General features: G+C 36.6%; 1 protein-coding gene across 3 annotated transcripts in view; it reads right to left on the reverse strand.

Annotated features, from left to right (window-relative positions):
* The window catches only part of LOC102087742 (uncharacterized), a 61,562-nt gene that overhangs the window by 13,587 nt on the left and 33,445 nt on the right, over positions 1-14,530 (reverse strand). For all 3 annotated transcript variants that reach the window (XR_010472295.1, XM_065061485.1, XM_065061484.1), the window contains exons 14-16: positions 5,617-5,656; positions 4,573-4,624; positions 1,400-1,511 (exon numbers count right to left, since the gene is read on the reverse strand). Coding sequence is in view for 2 of the 3 variants with exons in the window: in XM_065061485.1 (XP_064917557.1) it covers positions 1,400-1,511; positions 4,573-4,624; positions 5,617-5,656 (204 nt within the window). In the remaining variant the exon portion in view is untranslated. The remainder of the gene's footprint in view (positions 1-1,399; positions 1,512-4,572; positions 4,625-5,616; positions 5,657-14,530) is intronic.

Here is a 14,530-nt window from a genome sequence, read left to right on the forward strand (position 1 = left end):
ACTTCCTATTCCTTAACCTGTCCCAGTTTGATGGTGCGAAACCCCCACCACCCTCCTGGGAACTCCCAGGCAGCAGAGAGATACTTGCGTGACGTTAGATTTGCAACAGACATAAGAGCTGAAAATATACTTAAGATTTTAACTTGTTTCTGCGTGACACATAAATCACCACATTGAAGAGATGTTTGAATACATGTGGAAAATGAACTCATGCATGGCAATGAGACATCCAGTGTCAGTGACTTTCAAATGGCAACACACAGAGTCATATGTGTATTTCAAAATTTCTCTACAAGATACAGAACACTCCCTATTAGCTTGTAGTTAGTCATTACACTATTCTGTTACCAATTTTGAGAAATACTATTCACTCATGTCTGGAATCCAGAATAAAATTTAACGTATTGGTGCCGTCACAGCACTATTTTTTTTTTGAGTATTCACAAACTTAAATACCCAAATGACTCCTTCAGCATTAGTATTATTTTAGAAATGTTTCTAACAAGTAACCTTTAAGTACAGTCACCTGATTTAGATTTGAAAATATCTATATGCAGATTTAAATTAATTCTCTCATTTCTCTGGTGAGCAGGAATAAGGTAATAAAGACTCTGTCTGGACCAAAAGGGAATGATTAAGTGTCCTGTATGTTAAGAAATATCGTATATAGCTCAGCCATAAAAAATAACATAAAAATTTTCAAATGTCTAACACTTTGAATAATCTGTAGCCTTGTACCTAGCTTCTATGAACAACTCTGATTGAACACTTCTCTTTCATTGCAGACATCCTGACCCACTCCACTCAGCTCACTGGTTTGCCCTTCTCAAGTTTCTTTTTTTCTTTCTTCAGAGAACTTGGTTAGACAAGTCTAACAGCAACACAGGAATTACTCACGCTGGATCATTAGGCTAGTGTGTTTTCTTTAAAAGACTCCAGTTCCAGGTTGCTCCCATTCTTCTTTATTTTTTGAAGGCTGCCATATGAAATAGGGCCAAATTTCAATTATTTAAATGCTAAGCATTCTGTAAGTCTGTCCACCATTCTGAACACAACTACTTGATGTAAGGTAAAACCAACTGTTTCCAGGATTAAGAAAGTAAGATTGCAGTATACTTTGAAACATCTTTCATGCCAGCATTCAACTGTTTTCAGCTGTGCCTAAGATGTTAGTTTTTTTGAATAACAGTTTACTCAACGCTTGTTATAGTCTCAAATGCATTTTATACTGTGTGATGCTAACCTTCTTCCTTCCAAGAAAAGTAGCTTAAGTATTTTGCAATGGATTTAAAAATACCTAGTATAAAGAGGTAAAATATATTTCACAGACAACCTAGCACATGATTTTCCAGGTCAGAAACAGCAAATGATACATTCACAAATAAAAACATGAGCATACCTTTCAGTTCACTGCTGATCTCAGGTGGATCAACTGAAACAACCTCATCTGATGTAAATGTGAGATCTTCCTCAAATGTCTCAACGTGCTGTCCATTTAAAAATAGGTTGATCTGGAAAAAAATGACAATTTTTAAACTATCAAATTAGAAATCCAGTGTGACATGTGAATAAATAAAGCATTTTTCTAATTATTGGTCTGGCACATAACAGCTTTATGAGTAAGGTTCTGGCCCTCCCTTTTAAAAAGTCACAATAACAATAATGATCCATTATACACCTAAAAGAAATCTTTGTGTAGGGAAAAAAAGTGTAAAAAAAATCACATAAATGATCTATCTGGTTAGGTATGTTTTAAAGGAATACAAATCTCTTTCTTTCCAGCTGCCTCTACATACAGCAGCACTATATGGAATTTTGTGTCCCAACTCTTGACAGTTTGATCCCAAAACCTGAAAGCTTCCACCTCTTCCATCATATAAATCCTTTTTACCAAAACAAAGAAATCTGAAAAAGTACATAGCCAAGTCTGCTACTCCATTAGATGACTGGGCTGTTCACTTAAGGTGTAACCAATGGTTTGTCTGGTTAAATCATATAGTAAAATCATGTCTAAAAATTAACTGTATCCATTTTATCTGCATTGGAGGACTCTCAGTATTAAAGACCCAGACATATAACCAGGTTATATCACCACAACAAAACAATACACACCAACTTAACTGCAGCAGTGCTCAGTTGTCAGCAGATTCAAGACAATTCTACTCAGCCCTCTTTCTTAAGATTGTTCTTGGAGAATAGCTAATCGTGACAAATGCCTCCAAAGCTTACACAAGAGGAAGAATTTAAAAAGTAAAAATATTTCAGAAAAGCTGTTCTTGCCTTCAGTAGGTTTGCTAGAATTTTTCTCCCTAGCGAAAGTTTTAGGTTACTTTTTAAACCTGAAAAAAGCATATACAGAAAATAACTACTGTTAGTACTGTAAAACCACTGGTGATCAATGATAAAATCAGGACAATTGTGTAAGAGCAGTAGAAACAACAAATACTGACTCCCAGAAAGGTGTTATCAAACACAAAACAAAGAACCCACTGTGGCAATATTAACATATCTCAAAATCCCCTTACAGAGTTTTTTTTGGTTTAGCTCAAATGCTGAACTAGAGCAACTAGACTCTTTGTAACTGAACTTCTAATCTAGAACAGCAGTCAATTCATACCTTCCTTCCTCTGTAATCTCTAGCTAGACCACTGTTGTTAATACATGGGTAAAACTTCAAATCAAGGACTTGAATCACTTACACCACACTTTTACGTAACCTTTAATATCGCTGCAGTACGACAGTGACAGATCACACGGCATGGCAGTGCATCAGTATATTCATCAGATTAGCTACCTAGAGCAATGACTTTGATTTTCTGTATCGAAAAGAATACATAAGACACTGCTTTCCTTCCCTGCTAAATTAGGTTGCTATTGAATTTCAACAGCATATTACCAAGTCTGGAACACAGTGCTAATTAATAAGTTTACATTTAATTTAACAAACAAAACAGTGGTAGGCTAAACTTCCATAAAGATAATAAATTCATATAAACCCCAGCAAAGACAAGCCATTTGTATAAAGCAAAATGCAACTGACAATAAAAATAAGTACCCGAACTTCTTTAAATGACAAGAAGTGGTGGGCTTCTACACTTTTCAGTTTCTAAACTTAGTTTTAATAACAACTAAGTAGCATCCTCTCTGTAAAATTAATCTTGAGTTATTTCCCACTGATGCAGAGTGCTACTCAAAGAAAAACGCAACAGTGGGCTTATTTGTGCTAAACACCATGTGTAAGTCAAAAATGAAAATGACACAGTCCTTTTTTGAAATGCTCAGAACACTTAAATTGATTACTGATAATCATTTTACAGAGTTGGTTTTTTAAGCAATAGGGTTTTGGCTGGTTGTTTTTGTGGGGGTTGTGTGTTTTTGTTTGTTTGTTTTCCACTCCTCCTTACCTCCCCCATTCACTTGCTGCCTGTGCTCCTAATGCTTCCCTTCACCACCCTGACCAGAAGCCCACCACAGTACCTGTGGTCTAACACAGACCAATGGTCCTGGCCTTTGGCCACTTTCTTGATGGTGAATGAGTGAGTAAACTCTTACTGATGGAGAAGCATCATTATTAGGATGCCTTGGCATGACATACATGCAATAGCTAAAAGTCAATTAAAGGTCTCGGAAAAAGAAGGGCATATATGCAGTTTTGCCTTCAGTCTGCAAAGGATAAATTAAGTATTTGATGGCATTCAAAAAGCAGAGATCAACATTTATAAATCCAAACATTTCATGTTTTCAGTAAAACCAGTTTCTTCAAGTTCGTCATGAAGACTTCAGTCGACACAGAGGTAGATGTGTAGGGCTCTAGCTCAATGTTTCATCTTACTCTGTAATTTCTCACCTAGGACTGCCCAGTCATCTGAACCAGAACTTCTCAGTCTGAAAGAAACTATTGTTATGAACTGAATAAGGCCACAGACATAGATCTCATTCACAGGCTCGTCCATGATACTCATCACTATAGTCTCAAGGGCTTTCATAATCTTACAGTCTTTGCATTATAGGCAAGAGCAGAAATTACTACTCCTATTTTTATAGACAGGGTATTTGGAAGGAAAGGGCCCAACTCTCTCAATGTAAAACCTGTGTGAATCAGAGGAAATTCACTGATTTTAATGTTTATTTCCAGTAGTATATACAAAATGTGGACCCTCCCAAAAGTCAGACGTGTCCAAGTTCACGAGATTAACGTTCAACTCTCTGAACACCCAATTGCCTTCTCTTAAAAGATGGACCATTAACTTTCAAAAATTATATAATTTTCATAAGCGCTCTGTGCAAATACAGTAAAAATAATTCAAATCTATAATTCTAAGAGCCTGAAAAGAGAAGTTCAGTTTTGATGCAAGATATTTCAAAATTCACAGCAATTAAAATGCAAGGTTGGCAAGTTCAATTGTTATAAAACATTCTGTGTGAATAACATTAGTCTCCGAGTAAATATTTTTTAATCAAAGTGAACAGAATGCTTCGCAGTTTTAGGACTCAAAGTCACTGAAAAATGCCAGCAGTATTTTTTAAATTACTTCAACAAGAACAGAGCAGGCTATAAGCAGTCAGTCTTACCTGAACGTTGCTTTTGGGATAATAGAAGAAAAATGGCTTCAGAACTGGAGATCTAGACACACAAAACAACATGCATAAATGCATTTAACCAGAAGTTAGTGAAAATGTTAGATCATACATCTTTAGACTATTCATACAGCAGAAAAACACTTGGGAAATTAAAAGCTATTTAGCCATGATTAGCAATGGTTTTCCAAACTATTTTGGGAAGCCTGAGAAATGTAGAAATTCCTTACATTTCATTATCAAGAAAGTAAGATTTTGTTAAAAAAAAAAAAAGTTTTGTGGGGGAGAGAGTTGCCAGAATACTGGAAAACATTTTCTTGACAAAGAATGTGCTTCATGACATTGAAGTCTATTGCACTGTCATTGGCTTCACATTGATACCTAGGCTAGTTACACAGAGCTATTGGAAATATATCTATAGATTGTTATCCCATTTCCATCTGCAAGACAGACATACCAAAATATTTGTATAGGGACAGCAAAGTTTTAGATGCTCTCAGGAATAAATATGGCAAGGTGAGCATACAAATCACTATCAGATTTTAGCCAGATCTAGAAAATACTGAATCAAACCAGGATTTTTTTTTTAATACACTCAACATTATTCTGTTCAGCTTGCTCATGTAATGGGTTTATACCAACATTTTGTGGGATGTTCTGAGGCATTCAACCTTGCGTTTCTGTGCCCATATTCAAAACTAACAGGCACAAGAGAAATCTGTTCCAGAAATCTGCACATATTGGCATATGCTTGAGTTACTCCCTTGCCATAAAGTCATATTAAAAGTTCTCCCTACAGCTCGTTAAGCAAAGACATGGTTATGAGCTGATCAGAGACTTATGTAACTCTTTAATAACTCAATGAAGAATTTTACTATGCAAACATATCTTGTAGCACTTACTATTATCTTGTTATCAGTTATTAAGCATACTTAAGCAGACTTATTTCTGTGGTTGCTGTGTCAGGGTAGGGAAGCTGGTAATGGTGAGTGGCAGGAACACTACCATTACACTGTACAAGAGCAGGAATTCACTTACACTCTGGGGCGCCCTCCAACAACTCCAGTGAGGCCAGGTGCTGGAAATGGAAATTAAATTCACAAAAAACTGTTAAATCCATCTCCAAAACACTAGAGCTCACAGCTTACTGTAGTTTGAATCATTCCTATCATGTACATTTGACAAATACTGGGAAGTATCTAGCAAATTACATGTTCTCAGAAATTAATAAAACTGAACATTTTATATAATAGCTGAAAAAGAAAACATGGAAAAGGTACTGTGACTTCTAACAAAAAAAAAAATTGTTTCAAAATGTGCAAAGTATAAACTAAATCTTTAGGTTCTTCTCCCGAATATTTTGTATACCAATGCTAGTCAGGCGATATATTTGATAGAAAAAGAACTTAGCTTTGGGGTTTTTGTTACTGTTATTTTATTTACTTTTAAAGAGAGCAGAGAAACAATTGTGACCTGAACCACGGTTTGTTTTAATACTTGTTTAATTTGACTTTGCTTATTAGTTTAACTGTTTCACAATAACTTATATCTTTCTTTTCAGCATTTTCACTGGCTAACTTAGATTTTTTAAGGTGCTGGGTACTGCAGATCCCTTTCTATCTCTTTGATCCACAGGTAATTTAGGGTCTTAGGTGACTGGCATGATCCCAGACTTGCAGTAAGTCAGCATTGTGATTACATTCTTGTTTATTCTCAATATCAGGTTGCCATGCTTTACTATCATTAAATGAACCTGCCCCAGCTCAATATTTCCAAAAGAAACAGTTCTGCCCTCCTCAACATAAGCACAGCGTCTCACCCTTCTTTCTGGCATGGATGGCATACATACATGATACATCTGATCTCCACACAGTATTGCAGGGGAAACAGTAAGGTTCACACATTAAATTAGTCTAGGAATTACAAAGTGTGTTAAGCTGTCCCTTAAAAACAAATGCTGTGGAAAGCTGCCCACATGGTGTATTTACCCAAACTAATTCTGGCTAAAATGGGCTTCATGCTTCCTCCAGGTGTGAAGTATCTCTGTGCTGCAAACAAACTAACAGCCAGGTAATCATGCTGGTGTGGTGCTAAGCTCACGCTGACAACCTCTACTTCTCAGCAGGCTCTTTTAGCTTGGACTCAGTGCCTTGGTAATGTGGACACAACCAGTGGCACCACAGATGGTACAATACAGTCTAGATTACAGAGTCTTGTTATATTCATGTTCATTGGAAGCGATTTCATTGAAATAGTGGCTAACAAGGTGTTTTAATGAAGTTTTTGAAGAGGGATGCTCTTATGCTGTCCTTATCTTGATCACAGAGACACATTTGGAATCAACAAAATTAGCATTCAGTGCACATCTGATTGACTGATTCAAAGATGGTAATTACAGTAAATAAATCTAAAGTTAATGAAGAGGTCTTTTGCCTAAGGCTAGTCCATAATCACTTTGCCAGTTTGGCCATTGTGCTAGTACAGTACTTGCACATTATAACTAATTCACAAGCTAAACAGACTTCACCGACTATATTTTTAGCCAGAGGCTGGGAAAACAACAAACACACACAAACCCACAAACCAATCACCCAACCAACCTTAACACAAGCAAGGTTTAGAAGGTGCCACAGTTGAGAACAATTGCAAGGGATTAGGGGTGTTAGTCTTAACTCCCCCTCTTTCCCAGAAAAAGCCTATGATGTTTTTCAGTACAGGAAAAAAGAATGTCTTTAACAAAATATAAGCCATGAGTAACCACCTCCTTACCCAGTAAGTTCTGCTTCAAAAAATGTGGTAGTGGATAGAATATGAAAGAATCCCTTCCATTAGCGTTAGACAATTTTAAATGATCCAGTCAAGGTTCAGTCCTATATCTACACATATTACCCGAGCACTTGTTCAAGCAGAAAACTGCCATTCAACATGAAAAACAACTGCAGTTATTTTACTGAGTTATGCCGCTAGTTTTATTTAGATTGTTGGGGGAGGAGGCTGGATACGGTAAGTTCATGTTGGAAATACAGGTTCATAAAGTTAGTTAATTTAAATTATCTGTGGATTGCCACATGGCTCACTTCCAGCTAGGCAGCTGAACTGCTCATTAAGGACACCAGATTTTGCTCCAACATCAATTCCAGCTTTCAGAAAGCTCTCAAAGAAAGGTCTCCACTTGCTGGCTCTGGCACAATGGAACGTGGCTCCTACAACAAGGCCACTGTCTAAACACTGACAAGAAAAGAATCCATATAAGAGCAACCATTGCTCACACCTCAAGGTTACGATAACCTGCTACTGTGGCTTGCTATTGCTTGTTTTGCAAAGTTCTCCAGCATGAGCTACCGTAACAGCAGATCTGCCCCTGGAGATACCACAGCTACCCCTGCACATAAATGTAATTGCAGAGCAAAGCTACATCAATATCCCAGTTACAATGCTATTAATTTCTATCTTACGATTATACAATCCATTGTTTATGTTAATGTAAGCCAAAGGGGAGCTCTTGTAAGTATAATTTAATTTTATCTAGATGTAATTCTTATTTAGACTTCAGGCAGAGAAGATGAAGCAAATTTTACATTGATTATGGCTTATAATTAGTGATTTGTTATTTGCATGAAGAGCACACCACCTCATCTCAATCCAGAGCTCAGCTCCCCATCACAGTTCTCCACTAAAACTGAAGGAAGCACAAGTAGGTAACAGTGGGCTTGTCACTGTGGTGTCACTTGTCACCTACTTCTGCTAAGTTGTGATCTCCTTAATGAACTGTGCCCCAAGACAATTTCTTTAAAACTTGTAGTTTTTGACCCTAAATGGTTTGTCCTTTATATTTCCAGTGGCTGAATTAGATTAATAACCTTTTGGTTGAGCTATCTACTACATACTCTAAGAAATGATATATATATAATTATATATAAAAAACAGACATCAAAGAAGTCTACTTCTCAAGGATTATTTAAAGTGATTTAATTATACAAATCTGAAAAACTGATGTTTTATACTTGATTGTTCTTATAATATAGTTGAGCAGAAGTACAAAATACATACAATCTTTGTTTACAGGAGTCAGTTACACATTCTTAATTACCCTATGTCCACTGAATACAGCAGATAGTTTATCTTCTACAATATTATTCTCAAAAAATGGGGACTGCAGTAAACTGTTGGAATGAGGACATTTCTGGAAGTGTCTTCCAACAGGCTTAGGAAATCAGTCATAATATTTACATATACTCAAGCACTTTAAAATCTCAAGTTGTATTAACCAGCTGTCATCTTAGTGTCAAACTCCGGTCATTTTAATGTGAAATAAGGGTCAGCCCATGATTTCAGCTATTAGTAAAACATTTCTTAGCTACTGAACTCCTATTAAACTATAAATGCCAGTTTCCCACAGCAAGGCTTTTCTTGAGCCTCTTCTACACTGCATTTTATTCAGAATAAAATATCTGAATTAAAGAAGACTAAATAAATACACTGCATCAACACATTATTTAAATGGTAACCATATGGCTGACCAGACTGTACATAATGAAGACATTTTCACTGCGTAGTACAAACCTGGTCTGTGATTGCTAACCCTCACCAAGTGAGGGTGAATTTCGACAGACCGGGCAATGCAGAACTGCTGCAGAACTGCGCTGAGCTCCCACAGGCTACTACAGATGGAAAAATCTGAGTCTGTGTGTCTAGAATTCTTCACTGCCAAGTATGGAAATGTTCACATTGCAGAAAGGGCAAATAGCTCCAAAGACCCCCTGCTACTAAGACTGAATGTTACAGACACATTTCAAGTTTTTATTTTTTTTCAGGAAACCATACATGCATAAAACCAAACATCACTAGTTGCTCTTAAACAAAACCCAGGCTATTATCAAAGTGTTGAGAAATAAACAGAAAGTATACTTTTACCAACTGAAAGTTTAAGCAAACAGGTGTTTATTGTAACAAAAAATAAAAGGTTGAATTAGGTGTGTTTGGCTTTTTTTTTTTTTAATAGCTTGTATCACTTTAAGCCCATCAGAAGAGCATAATCTAAATGAAAACTGATCAGGTGTTCAAACTGACAAGCTAAATACCATGCTCGACAGAAGTTAAAGCCTTCTGTTCCAAACAGAAAACAAATAACAAATCACTGCCTAATATACGGCATGTCTATATGCATTAACTTCAAATTCTTCTCTGGGCTTAAGAATATCATCTGCAATTCTAATAATACTTCAGAAAATCTCTGTGGCAGTACACTTATGTCCCCCACTGGTCTTCAACAAAAACAATGTTAATTTTAATAGCATTAGGAAAAAGAGTTAGTGAATTGCTAGGAAAGGCTCAGTCTATTTTCACTCTTGATTATGGAAGCTTTTTAAAAGTTGCCACCTTCCCAAACTTCTCTCTTGCAGGTGCAACTCATTTATATTGCAGAGCACAAACACACATATGCTTCAGCCCATTCCAACATATAAGTGGCATTCCTTTATTTTTTCTTTCTGACACAGAGGACAAGATGTCGTAAGAGACAGGGAATTTCAAATCAGCACAATACCTTGAGATGGTTGTCTTTCTGCTGATTTTCAGAACTAAAAATTTACCATTTTGGGGGCAACAGAGATCAGCACTCTCAGGTCCATCAGAAATTATACAGTGCTCTGCTTTTATGAGGCCCAAATTTTATTATCCTTTATCTATACAAAGAATGTATCATATTAAAAATGTTTTCAAATAATCAAAGCTCCAAAATGAGTCAAAAGTTAAGAAATACTGACATTAAGACTTTAAAGTCACTAGAAGAGCTAAAAAGCACATCTCTGACACTCATCATAAGTCTCTGTGGTGAAGCACTGGGAAGATCACTCCTCAACAAAATTGTTGTAATATGCTTTTTAATACCAGTAAGACAAAAATAAATTCTTTTTCTCCTGTTGCTCCCTGTGAAGTGTGGCAAAACTGTAACTGAAAACTCCCTCAAAAATTTATCAGGCAAAGAGCTCAAAAAATTTTTACTCAAGTGATTTAAATTTAGCCTAAGTGAAAGCCACCAAAACTAGAATTTAATACTGGCTGTTAAAGAAATTCAAATCTCTTTAACCTACAATTAATAATTCTTATATTATGATACTTCTACCAAAATAAAACTGCCTCTCAAATCTAGCTCAGGCCTTCACAAGTAGCAACTAGAAGGCTGAAACAACCTGGTGAAACAACAGTGACAGTGCTTCTGGGTTTCATCTCTAAAGATGCCGCTGATAAACACTAGTACATCTAAAAGCCTAGGCTCCGTGCTGCCACCCTCTCAGATACAGGAGTATTGGAAAACCCCATGGAGCAAGAGGTCTTAGGACTCCCCATCCTTATTCCGAACCATCAAATCTCGTTTCTCTACCCCTCTCCTCCTCTGCTCACCATTCCTGAATTTCAACCAGCTTGGTCACCTTAAATATTGGGAAGTTCCTCTCTAGCATTTCTTACAGGGAAAGCGGAACCAAGCACTCTGGTTCAAGTTCTTTTGTGGTTATGCTTCCTTCCACAATCTCAGGAAACCATCTGCAAAGCAGGCAGAATACTTTCCAATGTCACTAGACATTAGAAAGCTTAATCAATGCTGTTTACACAGCTTGCTAAAAGTTCTTGGATGGCAGGTGCCATACATGAAAATTATTATCAGTACAATAGTCCCCACATCACATAGAGTAACAAACACAAAACTGCTACCAAGGTGAAAGAAGAATATAGTTAAAAACAATATTTCACAATCATTAGATACAGTAAAAGCAGAAGAGCAAAACTCCTTTTTTTTCTTTTTTTTTTTTTTTCTGTTTTTGTCTGATACAGACCAAGTAAAAGTTCTTAGTTAAAGGTCACTCTCAAAAGGGCCAAAAAACCATTAAATAAAGTGTTTCAGCTCAGGTAATATCACCCTAGAACACAACAACTCCTCCTTTCTCCTGCTGCTGGTTATGAAGGATTTATAATTTGTTCCTTCTTTTTGTCAGTTTTTCATTAAAAGAATATACAAAATAAGAAAGAAGGGTTATTTGCAGTCATTCTTATAGTTATTACGTCTTCTCCTGGAAGAGAACTAACACCGGAGAGCTGGGGGGGGGACATGACCAAGCTGGCAACCCTTGAAACACGGGACTTCGCTGCTTGAAGGGTGCCTCTGTGTTCATCAGGAAAAGCCACACGTGCTTAAAACCTCACTTGGTGTGGATCCCCAGAACTGCCATGTCTTTGGCAGAACAAAGCCACACAAGGTTACATTGCACAGAGATCCACAGGGGATGTGCAAAAACACATCTAATAGGCATGTGCCTGTCACATGAGATACAGCAGCCGCAGCTATTTTTGCTCACTGCTCAGCAACAAAAAGTGGTGCAAAACTGTACAGAAAGGGACTTCAGCTGCTCCTTGACCAGAGCATTTACTCAACCCTTCTGTAAGGGTGACCAAACGCTCACAGGGCATGCTTGCTGAAGCTGTTAACATCTTGGAGAAGAGTAATCATTTGCAAAAAGTGAAACAGAGGGGGAGGAAAGAGCTGAGGGAGAAAGGGGTGAGAAATGAACATGAGGTGCTGTGGTTAGGAATTCACGTAGGACAACAACCACCATCTTAGTTCTGGCTTCCATTCCCAAGATCACATATGCATCTATCTGATCACAGTTTTAATTTAAGTCTTGCCTATGGAGCTCTGTGTAGTAAGACAATTGAGCAGGCATTCCTTGTTCTGCTCTTCACAGCAAGTTCTGGTGCCCTACACCACTGTCAGGCACTAAGCATCAATCAGCTGGTTCAGTTATTAGTACATCACTAATTATCATTTGGCACTATTGCACAATTTTTTTAAATTGTTTTGTACCAAGTCTCACTGAAGAAAATATGCCAAGAAAGATGGCTCCTCTTAACCATTGCCCTAAAAGTATTCCACATCAACAAGCAGCCTACTAAGCATTTATTTCCCAAATCTGACCATCTGACCCTTCTCTGCATACATAGAGTTTATCTGTGCAGGTAATATAGAAATCTACCACAGAACAGCAACTGAAAGAAGTGACTACATGAAGCATCTCAATATATCTTCAACAAATCAAAAAAAAAAAAAAAGACTATTTAAGGGGTTGTTCAAGCACTCAGAAGCTTGTCAGTGAACAGCTCTGATACCCTCTCTTACACTAGTAATTTACACCATGGAGGCCAAAAACTTTGTTGCAGTCCTGTACCTAGCAAGCAGAAGTGCTATTTATCACCAGATGCCTCAGATGATTCCAGAAATATGCTCTTTCTCATTGCTGCTCATTAGCAGTGGTTCTGTGAATTGAAACAGATATAACTTTCTAATTTGTTTTTTTTAGGGACTACCTGCTACAGGATGTTCCTTTAGGAAACAAAACTGGCACCCCCACGATCGTCCACGCAGGCTGCCTAACCAGATTCTGCACAGGAACACACCTGTCTCATCACGAAGAGCCCTGGTAACATGAACTGAAAGCCTGCCAGCCACCGTTAGATGTTCACATATTCTGGTAACTCGGTTTCAATAGTGTACATACTCCACTCAACCCAAGTAGTGCAGATTTTTGACTTTTTTCATTCTGTGAAGAATGGTAGTGAAATGAAAAAACTGACACCTTAATAAGTCTAGCACTTTCAGACTTCAAACAAGGCTTATATACACAGCAGTTGCTTTATACAGGAAGAGACACAGATTAAGAATTTGGAGAGACAAGTACATGGTCATTAGCTTCTGATCTTACAAATAAGTAATAATTTTAAAAATCTACCCAGCTTTCATTTGTTTAAAAAGATATTTGCTAGGAGATTGTCTATGCATATATAAAATAAAAAGTAAGTATAGATATCTATTTTCAGGTATGTTAAATAGTCTATTTGAATAATTAAAAAGTAGAAAATAACTATAAATCCTTAACTAATTATACAAATGGTAGTTTGGTCCAACTGTGAAAATACAATCTTTATTTCATTAGAAAAAAACAGCTGTTAGAAGCAACTTGCATCTATGCCAAATGCTGACCTAACGAGCCTTCAGGATTGCAAAATCTTTAAAAATTATCTCAATGAATATTCCCAATTAGTTCTACAAGATCATATCCTATCTTGTAGACAGAAAAAAAGAGGATGACCATACAGTGACCTTGCCTCTATAAACACAACCACTGACCTTGCCTCTATAAACACAACTTAAAAATAAAAAAAGAACAAACCCAACCCACCCTACATTAACTAGATCTCTGCTACCACTGGAAAGACTACAACACAGAATATGCACACTTCTATACAATTTTCAATTAACTGAAAATAAAATGTTTACTAGTTCTTTCACTGCAAGGCAACACCTACCTACCCCTTCATTAATCAGGATTCTAGATTTGCTATGGAAATTGAGAGATTACTCATGTAATTTAATTTTTAAGATCTCAGTATATTCTTCCATAAGATACACAGAAGCCATTGCAAAATATCTGAGCTCTAGTACTCAAAATAAGCTGTCCAAATTTTAAACGGATAAGAGAAATGGGATGAGTATCCATAATGTAAGCAGCAAATCACAACATATGAATGTGCTCCTAACAATTGAAATAGATACAGTGGTGACACTTCAGTGACTTGGAAGCAGAACAGAAGAAAAAAAACAAAACAAAACAAAGAGTTTGCTCAAAATAATCAAATAGCAAGTCCTCCTAGAAAGTGAACAGTATCAAATGACACAAAGAACAGATGTAAAGGCATTTTGGAACAAACATTTGCTAAACAACAGAAGTATAAATAATTTCATGCTAGGTGACCCTAATGCAAATACTTAAAATATACAGTCAAAACTAAGATAGAAATAATTAAATGCCAGTATTTTGACATGACCTCACAAGTAAATTAAATATAAATCTTGCAATAATTGCAGCACACCACAAATTCATACAAAATCAAATGTTAAAGA

Source organism: Columba livia, chromosome 4 (assembly GCF_036013475.1).
Source record: "Columba livia isolate bColLiv1 breed racing homer chromosome 4, bColLiv1.pat.W.v2, whole genome shotgun sequence".
NCBI lineage: Eukaryota > Metazoa > Chordata > Aves > Columbiformes > Columbidae > Columba > Columba livia.